Source organism: Bombina bombina, chromosome 12, assembly GCF_027579735.1.
Source record: "Bombina bombina isolate aBomBom1 chromosome 12, aBomBom1.pri, whole genome shotgun sequence".
Taxonomy (NCBI): domain Eukaryota; kingdom Metazoa; phylum Chordata; class Amphibia; order Anura; family Bombinatoridae; genus Bombina; species Bombina bombina.
The window spans coordinates 121,612,716-121,633,986 of record NC_069510.1 but is presented as its reverse complement, the minus strand read 5'-3'; the positions used below and the strand labels follow the sequence as shown (position 1 = coordinate 121,633,986).

The 21,271-nt window shown below is 37.5% G+C and overlaps 1 protein-coding gene across 1 annotated transcript in view; it reads right to left on the bottom strand.

Annotated features, from left to right (window-relative positions):
* TBC1D13 (TBC1 domain family member 13) overlaps positions 1-21,271 on the bottom strand; it is a 100,051-nt gene that overhangs the window by 46,687 nt on the left and 32,093 nt on the right. The window contains exons 7-8 of the mRNA XM_053695989.1: positions 18,605-18,764; positions 14,134-14,344 (exon numbers count right to left, since the gene is read on the bottom strand). Of these exons, the coding sequence (XP_053551964.1) occupies positions 14,134-14,344; positions 18,605-18,764 (371 nt within the window). The remainder of the gene's footprint in view (positions 1-14,133; positions 14,345-18,604; positions 18,765-21,271) is intronic.

Here is a 21,271-nt window from a genome sequence, read left to right as displayed (position 1 = left end):
TCAGTGCTAGACAGCGGCACCGTATGAAGGTACATTATGTACTGTTTATCATATAACTAAGCGCTAGACAGCGGCACCGTATGAAGGTACATTATGTACTGTTTATCATATAACTCAGCACTAGACAGCGGCACCGTATGAAGATACATTATGTACTGTTTATCATATAACTCAGCACTAGACAGCGGCACCGTATGAAGGTACATTATGTACTGTTTATCATATAACTCAGTGCAAGACAGCGGCACCGTATGAAGGTACATTATGTACTGTTTATCATATAACTCAGTGCTAGACAGCGGCACCGTATGAAGGTACATTATGTACTGTTTATCATAACTCTCTGCTAGACAGCGGCACCGTATGAAGATACATTATGTACTGTTTATCATATAACTCAGTACTAGACAGCGGCACCGTATGAAGGTACATTATGTACTGTTTATCATATAACTCAGTGCTAGACAGCGGCACCGTATGAAGATACATTATGTACTGTTTATCATATAACTAAGCGCTAGACAGTGGCACCGTATGAAGATACATTATGTACTGTTTATCATATAACTCAGCACTAGACAGCGGCACCGTATGAAGGTACATTATGTACTGTTTATCATATAACTCAGTGCTAGAAAGCAGCACCGTATGAAGGTACATTATGTACTGTTTATCATATAACTCAGTGCTAGACAGTGGCACCGTATGAAGGTACATTATGTACTGTTTATCATATAACTCAGTACTAGACAGCGGCACCGTATGAAGATACATTATGTACTGTTTATCATATAACTCAGTACTAGACAGCGGCACCGTATGAAGGTACATTATGTACTGTTTATCATATAACTCAGTGCTAGACAGCGGCACCGTATGAAGATACATTATGTACTGTTTATCATATAACTCAGCACTAGACAGCGGCACCGTATGAAGGTACATTATGTACTGTTTATCATATAACTCAGTGCTAGACAGCAGCACCGTATGAAGGTACATTATGTACTGTTTATCATATAACTAAGCGCTAGACAGCGGCACCGTATGAAGATACATTATGTACTGTTTATCATATAACTCAGCACTAGACAGCGGCACCGTATGAAGGTACATTATGTACTGTTTATCATATAACTCAGTGCTAGACAGCAGCACCGTATGAAGGTACATTATGTACTGTTTATCATATAACTAAGCGCTAGACAGCGGCACCGTATGAAGATACATTATGTACTGTTTATCATATAACTCAGTACTAGACAGCGGCACCGTATGAAGGTACATTATGTACTGTTTATCATATAACTCAGTGCTAGACAGCGGCACCGTATGAAGGTACATTATGTACTGTTTATCATATAACTCAGTACTAGACAGCGGCACCGTAAGAAGGTACATTAACTCAGTACTAGACAGCGGCACCGTAAGAAGGTACATTATGTACTGTTTATCATATAACTCAGTACTAGACAGCGGCACCGTAAGAAGGTACATTATGTACTGTTTATCATATAACTCAGTGCTAGAGAGCGGCACCGTATGAAGGTACATTATGTACTGTTTATCATATAACTCAGCACTAGACAGCGGCACCGTATGAAGGTACATTATGTACTGTTTATCATATAACTCAGCACTAGACAGCGGCACCGTATGAAGGTACATTATGTACTGTTTATCATATAACTAAGCGCTAGACAGCGGCACCGTATGAAGGTACATTATGTACTGTTTATCATATAACTCAGTGCTAGACAGCAGCACCGTATGAAGATACATTATGTACTGTTTATCATATAACTCAGCACTAGACAGCGGCACCGTATGAAGATACATTATGTACTGTTTATCATATAACTCAGCGCTAGACAGCAGCACCGTATGAAGATACATTATGTACTGTTTATCATATAACTCAGTGCTAGACAGCGGCACCGTATGAAGATACATTATGTACTGTTTATCATATAACTCAGTGCTAGACAGCGGCACCGTATGAAGGTACATTATGTACTGTTTATCATATAACTCAGTGCTAGACAGCAGCACCGTATGAAGATACATTATGTACTGTTTATCATATAACTCAGTGCTAGACAGCGGCACCGTATGAAGGTACATAATGTACCGTTTATCATATAACTCAGCACTAGACAGCGGCACCGTATGAAGATACATTATGTACTGTTTATCATATAACTAAGCGCTAGACAGCGGCACCGTATGAAGGTACATTATGTACTGTTTATCATATAACTCAGTGCTAGACAGCGGCACCGTATGAAGGTACATTATGTACTGTTTATCATATAACTCAGTGCTAGAAAGCAGCACCGTATGAAGGTACATTATGTACTGTTTATCATATAACTCAGTACTAGACAGCGGCACTGTATGAAGGTACATTATGTACTGTTTATCATATAACTCAGTACTAGACAGCGGCACCGTATGAAGATACATTATGTACTGTTTATCATATAACTCAGTACTAGACAGCGGCACCGTATGAAGGTACATTATGTACTGTTTATCATATAACTCAGTGCTAGACAGCGGCACCGTATGAAGATACATTATGTACTGTTTATCATATAACTCAGCACTAGACAGCGGCACCGTATGAAGGTACATTATGTACTGTTTATCATATAACTCAGTGCTAGACAGCAGCACCGTATGAAGGTACATTATGTACTGTTTATCATATAACTCAGTGCTAGACAGCGGCACCGTATGAAGATACATTATGTACTGTTTATCATATAACTCAGTACTAGACAGCGGCACCGTATGAAGGTACATTATGTACTGTTTATCATATAACTCAGTGCTAGACAGCGGCACCGTATGAAGGTACATTATGTACTGTTTATCATATAACTCAGTACTAGACAGCGGCACCGTAAGAAGGTACATTATGTACTGTTTATCATATAACTCAGTACTAGACAGCGGCACCGTAAGAAGGTACATTATGTACTGTTTATCATATAACTCAGTACTAGACAGCGGCACCGTAAGAAGGTACATTATGTACTGTTTATCATATAACTCAGTGCTAGAGAGCGGCACCGTATGAAGGTACATTATGTACTGTTTATCATATAACTCAGCACTAGACAGCGGCACCGTATGAAGGTACATTATGTACTGTTTATCATATAACTAAGCGCTAGACAGCGGCACCGTATGAAGGTACATTATGTACTGTTTATCATATAACTCAGTACTAGACAGAGGCACCGTATGAAGGTACATTATGTACTGTTTATCATATAACTCAGCACTAGACAGCAGCACCGTATGAAGATACATTATGTACTGTTTATCATATAACTCAGCACTAGACAGCGGCACCGTATGAAGGTACATTATGTACTGTTTATCATATAACTCAGTACTAGACAGAGGCACCGTATGAAGGTACATTATGTACTGTTTATCATATAACTAAGCGCTAGACAGCGGCACCGTATGAAGGTACATTATGTACTGTTTATCATATAACTCAGTGCTAGACAGCAGCACCGTATGAAGATACATTATGTACTGTTTATCATATAACTCAGCACTAGACAGCGGCACCGTATGAAGATACATTATGTACTGTTTATCATATAACTCAGCGCTAGACAGCGGCACCGTATGAAGATACATTATGTACTGTTTATCATATAACTCAGTGCTAGACAGCGGCACCGTATGAAGGTACATTATGTACTGTTTATCATATAACTCAGTGCTAGACAGCGCCACCGTATGAAGGTACATTATGTACTGTTTATCATATAACTCAGCACTAGACAGCAGCACCGTATAAAGATACATTATGTACTGTTTATCATATAACTCAGTGCTAGACAGCGCCACCGTATGAAGGTACATTATGTACTGTTTATCATATAACTCAGCACTAGACAGCAGCACCGTATAAAGATACATTATGTACTGTTTATCATATAACTCAGTGCTAGACAGTGGCACCGTATGAAGGTACATTATGTACTGTTTATCATATAACTCAGCACTAGACAGCAGCACCGTATGAAGGTACATTATGTACTGTTTATCATATAACTCAGCGCTACACAGCAGCACCGTATGAAGGTACATTATGTACTGTTTATCATATAACTCAGCACTAGACAGCAGCACCGTATGAAGATACATTATGTACTGTTTATCATATAACTCAGCACTAGACAGCGGCACCGTATGAAGATACATTATGTACTGTTTATCATATAACTCAGTGCTAGACAGCGGCACCGTATGAAGGTACATTATGTACTGTTAATCATATAACTCAGTACTAGACAACGGCACCGTATGAAGATACATTATGTACTGTTTATCATATAACTCAGTACTAGACAGCGGCACCGTATGAAGGTACATTATGTACTGTTTATCATATAACTCAGCACTAGACAGCGGCACCGTATGAAGATACATTATGTACTGTTTATCATATAACTCAGTGCTAGACAGCGGCACCGTATGAAGGTACATTATGTACTGTTTATCATATAACTCAGCACTAGACAGCGGCACCGTATGAAGATACATTATGTACTGTTTATCATATAACTCAGTGCTAGACAGCGGCACCGTATGAAGGTACATTATGTACTGTTTATCATATAACTCAGCACTAGACAGCGGCACCGTATGAAGATACATTATGTACTGTTTATCATATAACTCAGCACTAGACAGCGGCACCGTATGAAGATACATTATGTACTGTTTATCATATAACTCAGTGCTAGACAGCGGCACCGTATGAAGGTACATTATGTACTGTTTATCATATAACTCAGCACTAGACAGCGGCACCATATGAAGGTACATTATGTACTGTTTATCATATAACTCAGCGCTAGACAGCGGCACCGTATGAAGATACATTATGTACTGTTTATCATATAACTCAGTGCTAGACAGCGGCACTGTATGAAGGTACATTATGTACTGTTTATCATATAACTCAGTGCTAGACAGTGGCACCGTATGAAGGTACATTATGTACTGTTTATCATATAACTCAGCACTAGACAGCGGCACCGTATGAAGGTACATTATGTACTGTTTATCATATAACTAAGCGCTAGACAGCGGCACCGTATGAAGGTACATTATGTACTGTTTATCATATAACTCAGCACTAGACAGCAGCACCGTATGAAGATACATTATGTACTGTTTATCATATAACTCAGCACTAGACAGCAGCACCGTATGAAGATACATTATGTACTGTTTATCATATAACTCAGTACTAGACAGCGGCACCGTATGAAGGTACATTATGTACTGTTTATCATATAACTCAGCGCTAGACAGTGGCACCGTATGAAGATACATTATGTACTGTTTATCATATAACTCAGCACTAGACAGCGGCACCGTATGAAGGTACATTATGTACTGTTTATCATATAACTCAGCGCTAGACAGCGGCACCGTATGAAGGTACATTATGTACTGTTTATCATATAACTCAGTGCTAGACAGTGGCACCGTATGAAGATACATTATGTACTGTTTATCATATAACTCAGCACTAGACAGCGGCACCGTATGAAGATACATTATGTACTGTTTATCATATAACTCAGTACTAGACAGCGGCACCGTATGAAGGTACATTATGTACTGTTTATCATATAACTCAGTGCTAGACAGCGGCACCGTATGAAGGTACATTATGTACTGTTTATCATATAACTCAGTGCTAGACAGCGGCACCGTATGAAGGTACATTATGTACTGTTTATCATATAACTCAGTGCTAGACAGCGGCACCGTATGAAGATACATTATGTACTGTTTATCATATAACTAAGTGCTAGACAGAGGCACCGTATGAAGATACATTATGTACTGTTTATCATATAACTCAGCACTAGACAGCGGCACCGTATGAAGATACATTATGTACTGTTTATCATATAACTAAGTGCTAGACAGAGGCACCGTATGAAGATACATTATGTACTGTTTATCATATAACTCAGTACTAGACAGCGGCACTGTATGAAGGTACATTATGTACTGTTTATCATATAACTCAGCACTAGACAGCGGCACCGTATGAAGGTACATTATGTACTGTTTATCATATAACTCAGTGCTAGACAGCAGCACCGTATGAAGATACATTATGTACTGTTTATCATATAACTCAGTGCTAGACAGCGGCACCGTATGAAGGTACATTATGTATTGTTTATCATATAACTCAGCACTAGACAGCAGCACCGTATGAAGGTACATTATGTACTGTTTATCATATAACTCAGTACTAGACAGCGGCACTGTATGAAGGTACATTATGTACTGTTAATCATATAACTCAGTGCTAGACAGCGGCACTGTATGAAGGTACATTATGTACTGTTTATCATATAACTCAGTGCTAGACAGCGGCACCGTATGAAGGTACATTATGTACTGTTTATCATATAACTCAGTACTAGACAGCGGCACCGTATGAAGATACATTATGTACTGTTTATCATATAACTCAGTGCTAGACAGCGGCACCGTATGAAGGTACATTATGCACTGTTTATCATATAACTCAGTGCTAGACAGTGGCACCGTATGAAGATACATTATGTACTGTTTATCATATAACTCAGCGCTAGACAGCGGCACCGTATGAAGGTACATTATGTACTGTTTATCATATAACTCAGCACTAGACAGCGGCACCGTATGAAGATACATTATGTACTGTTTATCATATAACTCAGTGCTAGACAGCGGCACCGTATGAAGGTACATTATGTACTGTTTATCATATAACTCAGCGCTAGACAGTGGCACCGTATGAAGATACATTATGTACTGTTTATCATATAACTCAGTGCTAGACAGCGGCACCGTATGAAGGTACATTATGTACTGTTTATCATATAACTCAGTGCTAGACAGCGGCACCGTATGAAGATACATTATGTAATATTTATCATATAACTCAGTACTACACAGCGGCACCGTATGAAGGTACATTATGTACTGTTTATCATATAACTCAGTGCTAGACAGCGGCACCGTATGAAGATACATTATGTGCTGTTTATCATATAACTCAGTGCTAGACAGCGGCACCGTATGAAGATACATTATGTGCTGTTTATCATATAACTCAGTACTACACAGCGGCACCGTATGAAGGTACATTATGTGCTGTTTATCATATAACTCAGTGCTAGACAGCGGCACCGTATGAAGATACATTATGTGCTGTTTATCATATAACTCAGTACTACACAGCGGTACCGTATGAAGGTACATTATGTACTGTTTATCATATAACTCAGTGCTAGACAGTGGCACTGTATGAAGGTACATTATGTACTGTTTATCATATAACTCAGTGCTAGACAGCGGCACCGTATGAAGGTACATTATGTACTGTTTATCATATAACTCAGCACTAGACAGTGGCACTGTATGAAGGTACATTATGTACTGTTTATCATATAACTCAGTGCTAGACAGCGGCACCGTATGAAGGTACATTATGTACTGTTTATCATATAACTCAGCACTAGACAGCGGTACCGTATGAAGGTACATTATGTACTGTTTATCATATAACTCAGCGCTAGACAGCGGCACCGTATGAAGGTACATTATGTACTGTTTATCATATAACTCAGCACTAGACAGTGGCACCGTATGAAGGTACATTATGTACTGTTTATCATATAACTCAGTACTAGACAGCGGCACCGTATGAAGGTACATTATGTACTGTTTATCATATAACTCAGTACTAGACAGCGGCACCGTATGAAGATACATTATGTACTGTTTATCATATAACTCAGCACTAGACAGCGGTACCGTATGAAGGTACATTATGTACTGTTTATCATATAACTCAGTGCTAGACAGCGGCACCGTATGAAGGTGCATTATGTACTGTTTATCATATAACTCAGTGCTAGACAGCGGCACCGTATGAAGATACATTATGTACTGTTTATCATATAACTCAGTGCTAGACAGCGGCACCGTATGAAGGTGCATTATGTACTGTTTATCATATAACTCAGTGCTAGACAGCGGCACCGTATGAAGATACATTATGTACTGTTTATCATATAACTCAGTGCTAGACAGCGGCACTGTATGAAGGTACATTATGTACTGTTTATCATATAACTCAGTGCTAGACAGCAGCACCGTATGAAGATACATTATGTACTGTTTATCATATAACTCAGCACTAGACAGCGGCACCGTATGAAGATACATTATGTACTGTTTATCATATAACTCAGCGCTAGACAGCAGCACCGTATGAAGATACATTATGTACTGTTTATCATATAACTCAGTGCTAGACAGTGGCACCGTATGAAGATACATTATGTACTGTTTATCATATAACTCACTGCTAGACAGCGGCACCGTATGAAGGTACATTATGTACTGTTTATCATATAACTCAGCACTAGACAGCGGCACCGTATGAAGATACATTATGTACTGTTTATCATATAACTCAGCGCTAGACAGCGGCACCGTATGAAGATACATTATGTACTGTTTATCATATAACTCAGTGCTAGACAGCGGCACCGTATGAAGGTACATTATGTACTGTTTATCATATAACTCAGTGCTAGACAGCGGCACCGTATGAAGGTACATTATGCACTGTTTATCATATAACTCAGCACTAGACAGCGGCACCGTATGAAGATACATTATGTACTGTTTATCATATAACTCAGCACTAGACAGCGGCACCGTATGAAGATACATTATGTACTGTTTATCATATAACTCAGTGCTAGACAGCGGTACCGTATGAAGGTACATTATGTACTGTTTATCATATAACTCAGTGCTAGACAGCGGCACCGTATGAAGGTACATTATGTGCTGTTTATCATATAACTCAGTGCTAGACAGCGGCACCGTATGAAGGTACATTATGTACTGTTTATCATATAACTCAGTGCTAGACAGCAGCACCGTATGAAGATACATTATGTACTGTTTATCATATAACTCAGCACTAGACAGCAGCACCGTATGAAGATACATTATGTACTGTTTATCATATAACTCAGTGCTAGACAGTGGCACCGTATGAAGATACATTATGTACTGTTTATCATATAACTCAGTACTAGACAGCGGCACCGTATGAAGGTACATTATGTACTGTTTATCATATAACTCAGTGCTAGACAGCGGCACTGTATGAAGGTACATTATGTACTGTTTATCATATAACTCAGTGCTAGACAGCGGCACCGTATGAAGGTACATTATGTACTGTTTATCATATAACTCAGTGCTAGACAGCGGCACCGTATGAAGATACATTATGTACTGTTTATCATATAACTAAGTGCTAGACAGAGGCACCGTATGAAGATACATTATGTACTGTTTATCATATAACTCAGTACTAGACAGCGGCACTGTATGAAGGTACATTATGTACTGTTTATCATATAACTCAGCACTAGACAGCGGCACCGTATGAAGGTACATTATGTACTGTTTATCATATAACTCAGCACTAGACAGCGGCACCGTATGAAGGTACATTATGTACTGTTTATCATATAACTCAGTACTAGACAGTGGCACCGTATGAAGATACATTATGTACTGTTTATCATATAACTCAGCACTAGACAGCAGCACCGTATGAAGATACATTATGTACTGTTTATCATATAACTCAGTGCTAGACAGCGGCACCGTATGAAGGTACATTATGTATTGTTTATCATATAACTCAGCACTAGACAGCAGCACCGTATGAAGGTACATTATGTACTGTTTATCATATAACTCAGTACTAGACAGCGGCACTGTATGAAGGTACATTATGTACTGTTAATCATATAACTCAGTGCTAGACAGCGGCACTGTATGAAGGTACATTATGTACTGTTTATCATATAACTCAGTGCTAGACAGTGGCACCGTATGAAGGTACATTATGTACTGTTTATCATATAACTCAGCACTAGACAGCGGCACCGTATGAAGGTACATTATGTACTGTTTATCATATAACTAAGCGCTAGACAGCGGCACCGTATGAAGGTACATTATGTACTGTTTATCATATAACTCAGCACTAGACAGCGGCACCGTATGAAGATACATTATGTACTGTTTATCATATAACTCAGTACTAGACAGAGGCACCGTATGAAGGTACATTATGTACTGTTTATCATATAACTCAGCACTAGACAGCGGCACCGTATGAAGGTACATTATGTACTGTTTATCATATAACTCAGTACTAGACAGCAGCACCGTATGAAGGTACATTATGTACTGTTTATCATATAACTCAGTGCTAGACAGCGGCACCGTATAAAGATACATTATGTACTGTTTATCATATAACTCAGTGCTAGACAGCGGCACCGTATGAAGATACATTATGTACTGTTTATCATATAACTCAGTACTAGACAGCGGCACCGTATGAAGGTACATTATGTACTGTTTATCATATAACTCAGTACTAGACAGCAGCACTGTATGAAGGTACATTATGTACTGTTTATCATATAACTCAGCACTAGACAGTGGCACTGTATGAAGGTACATTATGTACTGTTTATCATATAACTCAGTGCTAGACAGCAGCACCGTATGAAGATACATTATGTACTGTTTATCATATAACTCAGCACTAGACAGCGGTACCGTATGAAGGTACATTATGTACTGTTTATCATATAACTCAGCACTAGACAGCGGCACCGTATGAAGATACATTATGTACTGTTTATCATATAACTCAGTGCTAGACAGCGGCACCGTATGAAGGTACATTATGTACTGTTTATCATATAACTCAGCACTAGACAGCGGCACCGTATGAAGGTACATTATGTACTGTTTATCATATAACTCAGTACTAGACAGCGGCACCGTATGAAGGTACATTATGTACTGTTTATCATATAACTCAGTACTAGACAGCGGCACCGTATGAAGGTACATTATGTACTGTTTATCATATAACTCAGTACTAGACAGCGGCACCGTATGAAGGTACATTATGTACTGTTTATCATATAACTCAGCGCTAGACAGTGGCACCGTATGAAGATACATTATGTACTGTTTATCATATAACTCAGTGCTAGACAGCGGCACCGTATGAAGGTACATTATGTACTGTTTATCATATAACTCAGTGCTAGACAGCGGCACCGTATGAAGATACATTATGTAATATTTATCATATAACTCAGTACTACACAGCGGCACCGTATGAAGGTACATTATGTACTGTTTATCATATAACTCAGTGCTAGACAGCGGCACCGTATGAAGATACATTATGTGCTGTTTATCATATAACTCAGTACTACACAGCGGTACCGTATGAAGGTACATTATGTACTGTTTATCATATAACTCAGCACTAGACAGTGGCACTGTATGAAGGTACATTATGTACTGTTTATCATATAACTCAGTGCTAGACAGCGGCACCGTATGAAGGTACATTATGTACTGTTTATCATATAACTCAGCACTAGACAGTGGCACTGTATGAAGGTACATTATGTACTGTTTATCATATAACTAAGCGCTAGACAGCGGCACCGTATGAAGGTACATTATGTACTGTTTATCATATAACTAAGCGCTAGACAGCGGCACCGTATGAAGGTACATTATGTACTGTTTATCATATAACTCAGCACTAGACAGTGGCACTGTATGAAGGTACATTATGTACTGTTTATCATATAACTCAGTGCTAGACAGCGGCACCGTATGAAGGTACATTATGTACTGTTTATCATATAACTCAGCACTAGACAGTGGCACCGTATGAAGGTACATTATGTACTGTTTATCATATAACTCAGTACTAGAAAGCGGCACCGTATGAAGGTACATTATGTACTGTTTATCATATAACTCAGTACTAGACAGCGGCACCGTATGAAGATACATTATGTACTGTTTATCATATAACTCAGCACTAGACAGCGGTACCGTATGAAGGTACATTATGTACTGTTTATCATATAACTCAGTGCTAGACAGCGGCACCGTATGAAGGTGCATTATGTACTGTTTATCATATAACTCAGTGCTAGACAGCGGCACCGTATGAAGATACATTATGTACTGTTTATCATATAACTCAGTGCTAGACAGCGGCACCGTATGAAGATACATTATGTACTGTTTATCATATAACTCAGTGCTAGACAGTGGCACCGTATGAAGATACATTATGTACTGTTTATCATATAACTCACTGCTAGACAGCGGCACCGTATGAAGGTACATTATGTACTGTTTATCATATAACTCAGCACTAGACAGCGGCACCGTATGAAGATACATTATGTACTGTTTATCATATAACTCAGCGCTAGACAGCGGCACCGTATGAAGATACATTATGTACTGTTTATCATATAACTCAGTGCTAGACAGCGGCACCGTATGAAGGTACATTATGTACTGTTTATCATATAACTCAGTGCTAGACAGCGGCACCGTATGAAGGTACATTATGTACTGTTTATCATATAACTCAGTGCTAGACAGCGGCACCGTATGAAGGTACATTATGTACTGTTTATCATATAACTCAGCACTAGACAGCGGCACCGTATGAAGATACATTATGTACTGTTTATCATATAACTCAGCACTAGACAGCGGCACCGTATGAAGATACATTATGTACTGTTTATCATATAACTCAGTGCTAGACAGCGGTACCGTATGAAGGTACATTATGTACTGTTTATCATATAACTCAGTGCTAGACAGCGGCACCGTATGAAGGTACATTATGTGCTGTTTATCATATAACTCAGTGCTAGACAGTGGCACCGTATGAAGATACATTATGTACTGTTTATCATATAACTCAGCACTAGACAGCGGCACCGTATGAAGGTACATTATGTACTGTTTATCATATAACTCAGTGCTAGACAGTGGCACCGTATGAAGATACATTATGTACTGTTTATCATATAACTCAGCACTAGACAGCGGCACCGTATGAAGGTACATTATGTACTGTTTATCATATAACTCAGCACTAGACAGCGGCACCGTATGAAGATACATTATGTACTGTTTATCATATAACTCAGTGCTAGACAGCGGCACCGTATGAAGGTACATTATGTACTGTTTATCATATAACTCAGCACTAGACAGCGGCACCGTATGAAGATACATTATGTACTGTTTATCATATAACTCAGCACTAGACAGCGGCACCGTATGAAGGTACATTATGTACCGTTTATCATATAACTCAGCACTAGACAGCGGCACCGTATGAAGGTACATTATGTACCGTTTATCGTATAACTAAGCGCTAGACAGCGGCACCGTATGAAGGTACATTATGTACCGTTTATCATATAACTCAGTGCTAGACAGCGGCACCGTAAGAAGGTACATTATGTACTGTTTATCATATAACTCAGTGCTAGGCAGCGGCACCGTATGAAGATACATTATGTACTGTTTATCATATAACTAAGCGCTAGACAGCGGCACCGTATGAAGATACATTATGTACTGTTTATCATATAACTCAGCACTAGACAGCAGCACCGTATGAAGGTACATTATGTACTGTTTATCATATAACTCAGCGCTACACAGCAGCACCGTATGAAGGTACATTATGTACTGTTTATCATATAACTAAGCGCTAGACAGCGGCACTGTATGAAGGTACATTATGTACTGTTTATCATATAACTAAGCGCTAGACAGCGGCACTGTATGAAGGTACATTATGTACTGTTTATTATATAACTCAGCGCTACACAGCGGCACCGTATGAAGGTACATTATGTACTGTTTATCATATAACTAAGCACTAGACAGCGGCACCGTATGAAGGTACATTATGTACTGTTTATCATATAACTCAGTGCTAGACAGCAGCACCGTATGAAGATACATTATGTACTGTTTATCATATAACTCAGCGCTACACAGCGGCACCGTATGAAGGTACATTATGAATTGTTACAGAGCTAATTTTTTTTGTTCAGCTTTAGTTACATTCTGGGTTTAGCAGACACACAATACACACTAGTGGCTTCTTTATCTCACCTTTCCACTCACTGTTGGGGTTTGTGGCAAACGTGTAGTAAATTGGTCCAACTATTTCATTCATGCCCTGTACATAGGCAATGCCTGGGTTCAGCTTGGCAAATATGAACAGGATTCGCTCAACCACTTCCCAGTGTGCTTCGCAGCCACTGGGTAGCAGCTCGTACTCATTTGAGGGATAAGAAGCTGAGGGTTTCCGAGGGGAGCTCACCTGCACAGAGAGAGACAGGATGTGTGAAAAAGATGCTCACCATAACAAAAGCAGAGACTTGTATGGTCTATATCTCAGTATTATACAAGCAATAGAGCAATAATTACATGATAGCACATATTACTGCATGTTCACGTCTCTTTAACTCTATCCCTGACTGTACAGTAACAATGAGAAATTATACATAGCATAATTCATCACACAACTATATAATACTTATTCATGAATGAGACCTAACAAATCTGTGTGACAATACCCAGCAAAGGTGTCTATCGTCTCAACCCAGAAAATGTGCACTTTTAGCAAATTATAAATGTTGTGCAAACAATAAGATGTTAGTCTAGATAATAAAGTATTAATAAGGTTATATACATGTAGTAAAGACCACACCCAGTGACTTATGCTGGAGGTATATCTATTGGTACAGCTATTTAATAACTAGATAATACAGTATTAATAGGTTATATACATGTAGTAGAGACCACACCCAGTGACTTATGCTGGAGGTATATCTATTGGTACAGCTATTTAATAACTAGATAATACAGTATTAATAGGTTATATACATGTAGTAGAGACCACACCCAGTGACTTATGCTGGAGGTATATCTATTGGTACAGCTATTTAATAACTAGATAATACAGTATTAATAGTTATATACATGTAGTAGAGACCACACCCAGTGACTTATGCTGGAGGTATATCTATTGGTACAGCTATTTAATAACTAGATAATACAGTATTAATAGGTTATATACATGTAGTAGAGACCACACCCAGTGACTTATGTTGGAGGTATATCTATTGGTACAGCTATTTAATAACTAGATAATACAGTATTAATAGGTTATATACATGTAGTAGAGACCACACCCAGTGACTTATGCTGGAGGTATATCTATTGGTACAGCTATTTAATAACTAGATAATACAGTATTAATAGGTTATATACATGTAGTAGAGACCACACCCAGTGACTTATGCTGGAGGTATATCTATTGGTACAGCTATTTAATAACTAGATAATACAGTATTAATAGTTATATACATGTAGTAAAGACCACACCCAGTGACTTATGCTAGAGGTGTATCTATTGGTACAGCTATTTAATAACTAGATAATACAGTATTATTAGTTATATACATGTAGTAAAGACCACACCCAGTGACTTATGCTGGAGGTATATCTATTGGTACAGCTATTTAATAACTAGATAATACAGTATTATTAGGTTATATACATGTAGTAGAGACCACACCCAGTGACTTATGCTGGAGGTATATCTATTGGTACAGCTATTTAATAAATAGATAATACAGTATTAATAGGTTATATACATGTAGTAGAGACCACACCCAGTGACTTATGCTGGAGGTATATCTATTGGTACAGCTATTTAATAACTAGATAATACAATATTAATAGGTTATATACATGTAGTAAAGACCACACCCAGTGACTTATGCTGGAGGTGTGTCTATTGGTACAGCTATTTAATAACTAGATAATACAGTATTAATAGGTTATATACATGTAGTAAAGACCACACCCAGTGACTTATGCTGGAGGTGTATCTATTGGTACAGCTATTTAATAACTAGATAATACAGTATTATTAGTTATATACATGTAGTAAAGACCACACCCAGTGACTTATGCTGGAGGTATATCTATTGGTACAGCTATTTAATAACTAGATAATACAGTATTATTAGTTATATACATGTAGTAAAGACCACACCCAGTGACTTATGCTGGAGGTATATCTATTGGTACAGCTATTTAATAACTAGATAATACAGTATTAATAGGTTATATACATGTAGTAGAGACCACACCCAGTGACTTATGCTGGAGGTATATCTATTGGTACAGCTATTTAATAACTAGATAATACAATATTAATAGGTTATATACATGTAGTAAAGACCACACCCAGTGACTTATGCTGGAGGTGTGTCTATTGGTACAGCTATTTAATAACTAGATAATACAGTATTAATAGGTTATATACATGTAGTAAAGACCACACCCAGTGACTTATGCTGGAGGTATATCTATTGGTACAGCTATTTAATAACTAGATAATACAGTATTAATAGGTTATATACATGTAGTAAAGACCACACCCAGTGACTTATGCTGGAGGTATATCTATTGGTACAGCTATTTAATAACTAGATAATACAGTATTAATAGGTTATATACATGTAGTAAAGACCACACCCAGTGACTTATGCTGGAGGTATATCTATTGGTACAGCTATTTAATAACTAGATAATACAGTATTAATAGTTATATACATGTAGTAGAGACCACACCCAGTGACTTATGCTGGAGGTATATCTATTGGTACAGCTATTTAATAACTAGATAATACAGTATTAATAGGTTATATACATGTAGTAAAGACCACACCCAGTGACTTATGTTGGAGGTATATCTATTGGTACAGCTATTTAATAACTAGATAATACAGTATTATTAGTTATATACATGTAGTAAAGACCACACCCAGTGACTTATGCTGGAGGTATATCTATTGGTACAGCTATTTAATAACTAGATAATACAGTATTAATAGGTTATATACATGTAGTAGAGACCACACCCAGTGCCTTATGCTGGAGGTATATCTATTGGTACAGCTATTTAATAACTAGATAATACAGTATCAATAGGTTATATACATGTAGTAAAGACCACACCCAGTGACTTATGCTGGAGGTGTATCTATTGGTACAGCTATTTAATAACTGGATAATACAGTATTAATAGGTTATATACATGTAGTAGAGACCACACCCAGTGACTTATGCTGGAGGTATATCTATTGGTACAGCTATTTAATAACTAGATAATACAGTATTATTAGTTATATACATGTAGTAGAGACCACACCCAGTGACTTATGCTGGAGGTATATCTATTGGTACAGCTATTTAATAACTAGATAATACAGTATTATTAGGTTATATACATGTAGTAAAGACCACACCCAGTGACTTATGCTGAAGGTATATCTATTGGTACAGCTATTTAATAACTAGATAATACAGTATTAATAGGTTATATACATGTAGTAAAGACCACACCCAGTGACTTATGCTGGAGGTATATCTATTGGTACAGCTATTTAATAACTAGATAATACAGTATTAATAGGTTATATACATGTAGTAAAGACCACACCCAGTGACTTATGTTGGAGGTGTATCTATTGGTACAGCTATTTAATAACTAGATAATACAGTATTATTAGTTATATACATGTAGTAGAGACCACACCCAGTGCCTTATGCGGGAGGTATATCTATTGGTACAGCTATTTAATAACTAGATAATACAGTATTAATAGGTTATATACATGTAGTAGAGACCACACCCAGTGACTTATGCTGGAGGTATATCTATTGGTACAGATATTTAATAACTAGATAATACAGTATTAATAGGTTATATACATGTAGTAGAGACCACACCCAGTGCCTTATGCTGGAGGTATATCTATTGGTACAGCTATTTAATAACTAGATAATACAGTATTAATAGGTTATATACATGTAGTAGAGACCACACCCAGTGACTTATGCTGGAGGTATATCTATTGGTACAGCTATTTAATAACTAGATAATACAGTATTAATAGGTTATATACATGTAGTAGAGACCACACCCAGTGACTTATGCTGGAGGTATATCTATTGGTACAGCTATTTAATAACTAGATAATAAAGTATTAATAAGGTTATATACATGTAGTAAAGACCACACCCAGTGACTTATGCTGGAGGTGTATCTATTGGTACAGCTATTTAATAACTAGATAATACAGTATTAATAGGTTATATACATGTAGTAGAGACCACACCCAGTGACTTATGCTGGAGGTATATCTATTGGTACAGCTATTTAATAACTAGAGAATACAGTATTATTAGTTATTTACATGTAGTAGAGACCACACCCAGTGACTTATGCTGGAGGTATATCTATTGGTACAGCTATTTAATAACTAGATAATACAGTATTAATAGGTTATATACATGTAGTAGAGACCACACCCAGTGACTTATGCTGGAGGTATATCTATTGGTACAGCTATTTAATAACTAGATAATACAGTATTATTAAGGTTGTATTTGTTTAGCAGAGACCACACCCAGTGTCTTATGATGGAGTACTGTTATTTAATGACTAAATAACAGTATTCCTGAGAAACAAAAAATACTATGCATTTCCATAACAGGTACTGACGTTGGTAAGGCCGCTCCGGTTCCGTGCTACTGTCTGAGACTTTAGAGTAGTTTGTTGTACTCGCTTTCGTAAGGTCTCATATTCATTCAGAGGGTCCATTATGAGAAGACAGGGGTACTCGGTGGGATGCTGGAAGAATGAAATGTCAGGACACAGTCTTCTGTAGAATGAGAAAAAGGACACGCTTGTTAGGTAAAAACCTGTTGGGTTTAAGGAACAGTAAAATGGCTGCAAATTGTATTAATGATGTTTAAAGTACCATAAAATATTTTGAATTATGTGCATATTATAAAAATATCAACTGAGGTAAAACAGTGTGTGAGAAAAAAAGTGTAAAAAAAAAAAAAAGCTTATAGGTATTTTAATAAAATGTCCAAACATCTTCAAAATTACTTACACTTTAGTGTTGCCAAGTGTAGCCTGCTCCACCCTTCTTATCAGTGTTCTACTCCAAACCTTTTTCTATCATATAACAAAGTGTGCATGTGAGTATAATTACTTATACAAGCAAGGGGGGGTTGAGGAGGGACAGCAGGTACTGCTATTGTTTGTTGCCAAGAGGCTTGCTTGTTTCCATGGGGATAATGTCACATGCTTTGTAAAAGCTTTAGCATTATACTGTGCACTGATTAAGTCATGTGACATGTGACTCTGCCTCCTACTGTGCATGTGCACATGTGCATTCTGTAGAAGCTATGGCCTGGATAGCACCTTCCATATATGGAAATGCCCAGGGTGGAGCTTGCTGCAAGCAAAACTATGCCTGAATTAAAGGGGTTAATGGGGGTTAAAACAGAAACCATTTTGCAGGTAAGTTTTGGCTGCATTATATATTTAGAAACTTCTGTTAGTTTATACTGTTTTATGTCCCTTTAATACAGATACTATAGATCATTTAGATACCCTATGCCTATGTGTGGCACTGTACACTGTCAGAAACGTATGTGCACTTACAGTAGGGAACGGAACACACAGGTAGATCTTATATAGTCACCATAGAAAGCCATTAGCAATTATTTCTACGGACGTAAGCTATAATACATGAACTATAATACGGATATAAGTAAGCTATAATACAGATGTACATAAGCTATAATACGGATATACATAAGCTATAATATGGACGGACATAAGTTATAACACAGATGTACGTAAGCTATAATACGGATGTAAGTAAGCTATAATACGGATGTAAGTAAGCTACAATACAGAGGTACGTCAGCTATAACAGATGTACGTAAGCTCTAAAACGGATGTACGTAAGCTATAATACGGAATGACATAAGCTATAATACAGATATACGTCAGCTATAATACGGATGTACGTAAGTTATTATACGGATGTACGTAAGCTATAACACAGATGTACGTAAGCTCTAATACGGATGTACGTAAGCTATAATACAGATGTACGTAAGCTTTAACACAGATGTACGTAAGCTATAATACAGATGTACGTAAGCTATAATACAGATGTACGTAAGCTATAACACAGATGTACTTAAGCGCTAATACGGATGTACGTAAGCTATAATATGGATGTAAGTAAGCTATAACACCGATGTACGTAAGCTATAACAGATGTACGTAAGCTCTAAAACGGATGTACGTAAGCTATAATACGGAGTGACATAAGCTATAATACGGATGTAAGTAAGCTATAATACGGATGTAAGTAAGCTACAATACAGAGGTACGTCAGCTATAACAGATGTACGTAAGCTCTAAAACGGATGTACGTAAGCTATAATACGGAATGACATAAGCTATAATACAGATGTACGTCAGCTATAATACGGATGTACGTAAGTTATAATACGGATGTACGTAAGCTATAACACAGATGTACGTAAGCTCTAATACGGATGTACGTAAGCTATAATACAGATGTACGTAAGCTTTAACACAGATGTACGTAAGCTATAATACAGATGTACGTAAGCTATAATACAGATGTACGTAAGCTATAACACAGATGTACGTAATCGCTAATACGGATATACGTAAGCTATAATATGGATGTAAGTAAGCTATAACACCGATGTACGTAAGCTATAACAGATGTACGTAAGCTCTAAAACGGATGTACGTAAGCTATAATACGGAGTGACATAAGCTATAATACGGATGTAAGTAAGCTATAATACGGATGTAAGTAAGCTACAATACAGAGGTACGTCAGCTATAACAGATGTACGTAAGCTCTAAAACGGATGTACGTAAGCTATAATACGGAATGACATAAGCTATAATACAGATGTACGTCAGCTATAATACGAATGTACGTAAGTTATAATACGGATGTAAGTAAGCTATAATACGGATGTAAGTAAGCTACAATACAGAGGTACGTCAGCTATAACAGATGTACGTAAGCTCTAAAACGGATGTACGTAAGCTATAATACGGAATGACGTAAGCTTTAACACAGATGTACGTAAGCTATAATACAGATGTACGTACGCTATAATACAGATGTACGTAAGCTATAACACAGATGTACGTAAGCTCTAAAACGGATGTACGTAAGCTATAATACGGAGTGACATAAGCTATAATACGGATGTAAGTAAGCTATAATACGGATGTACATAAGCTATAACACTGATGTACGTAAGCTATAACAGATGTACGTAAGCTATAACACAGATGTACGTAAGCTATAAT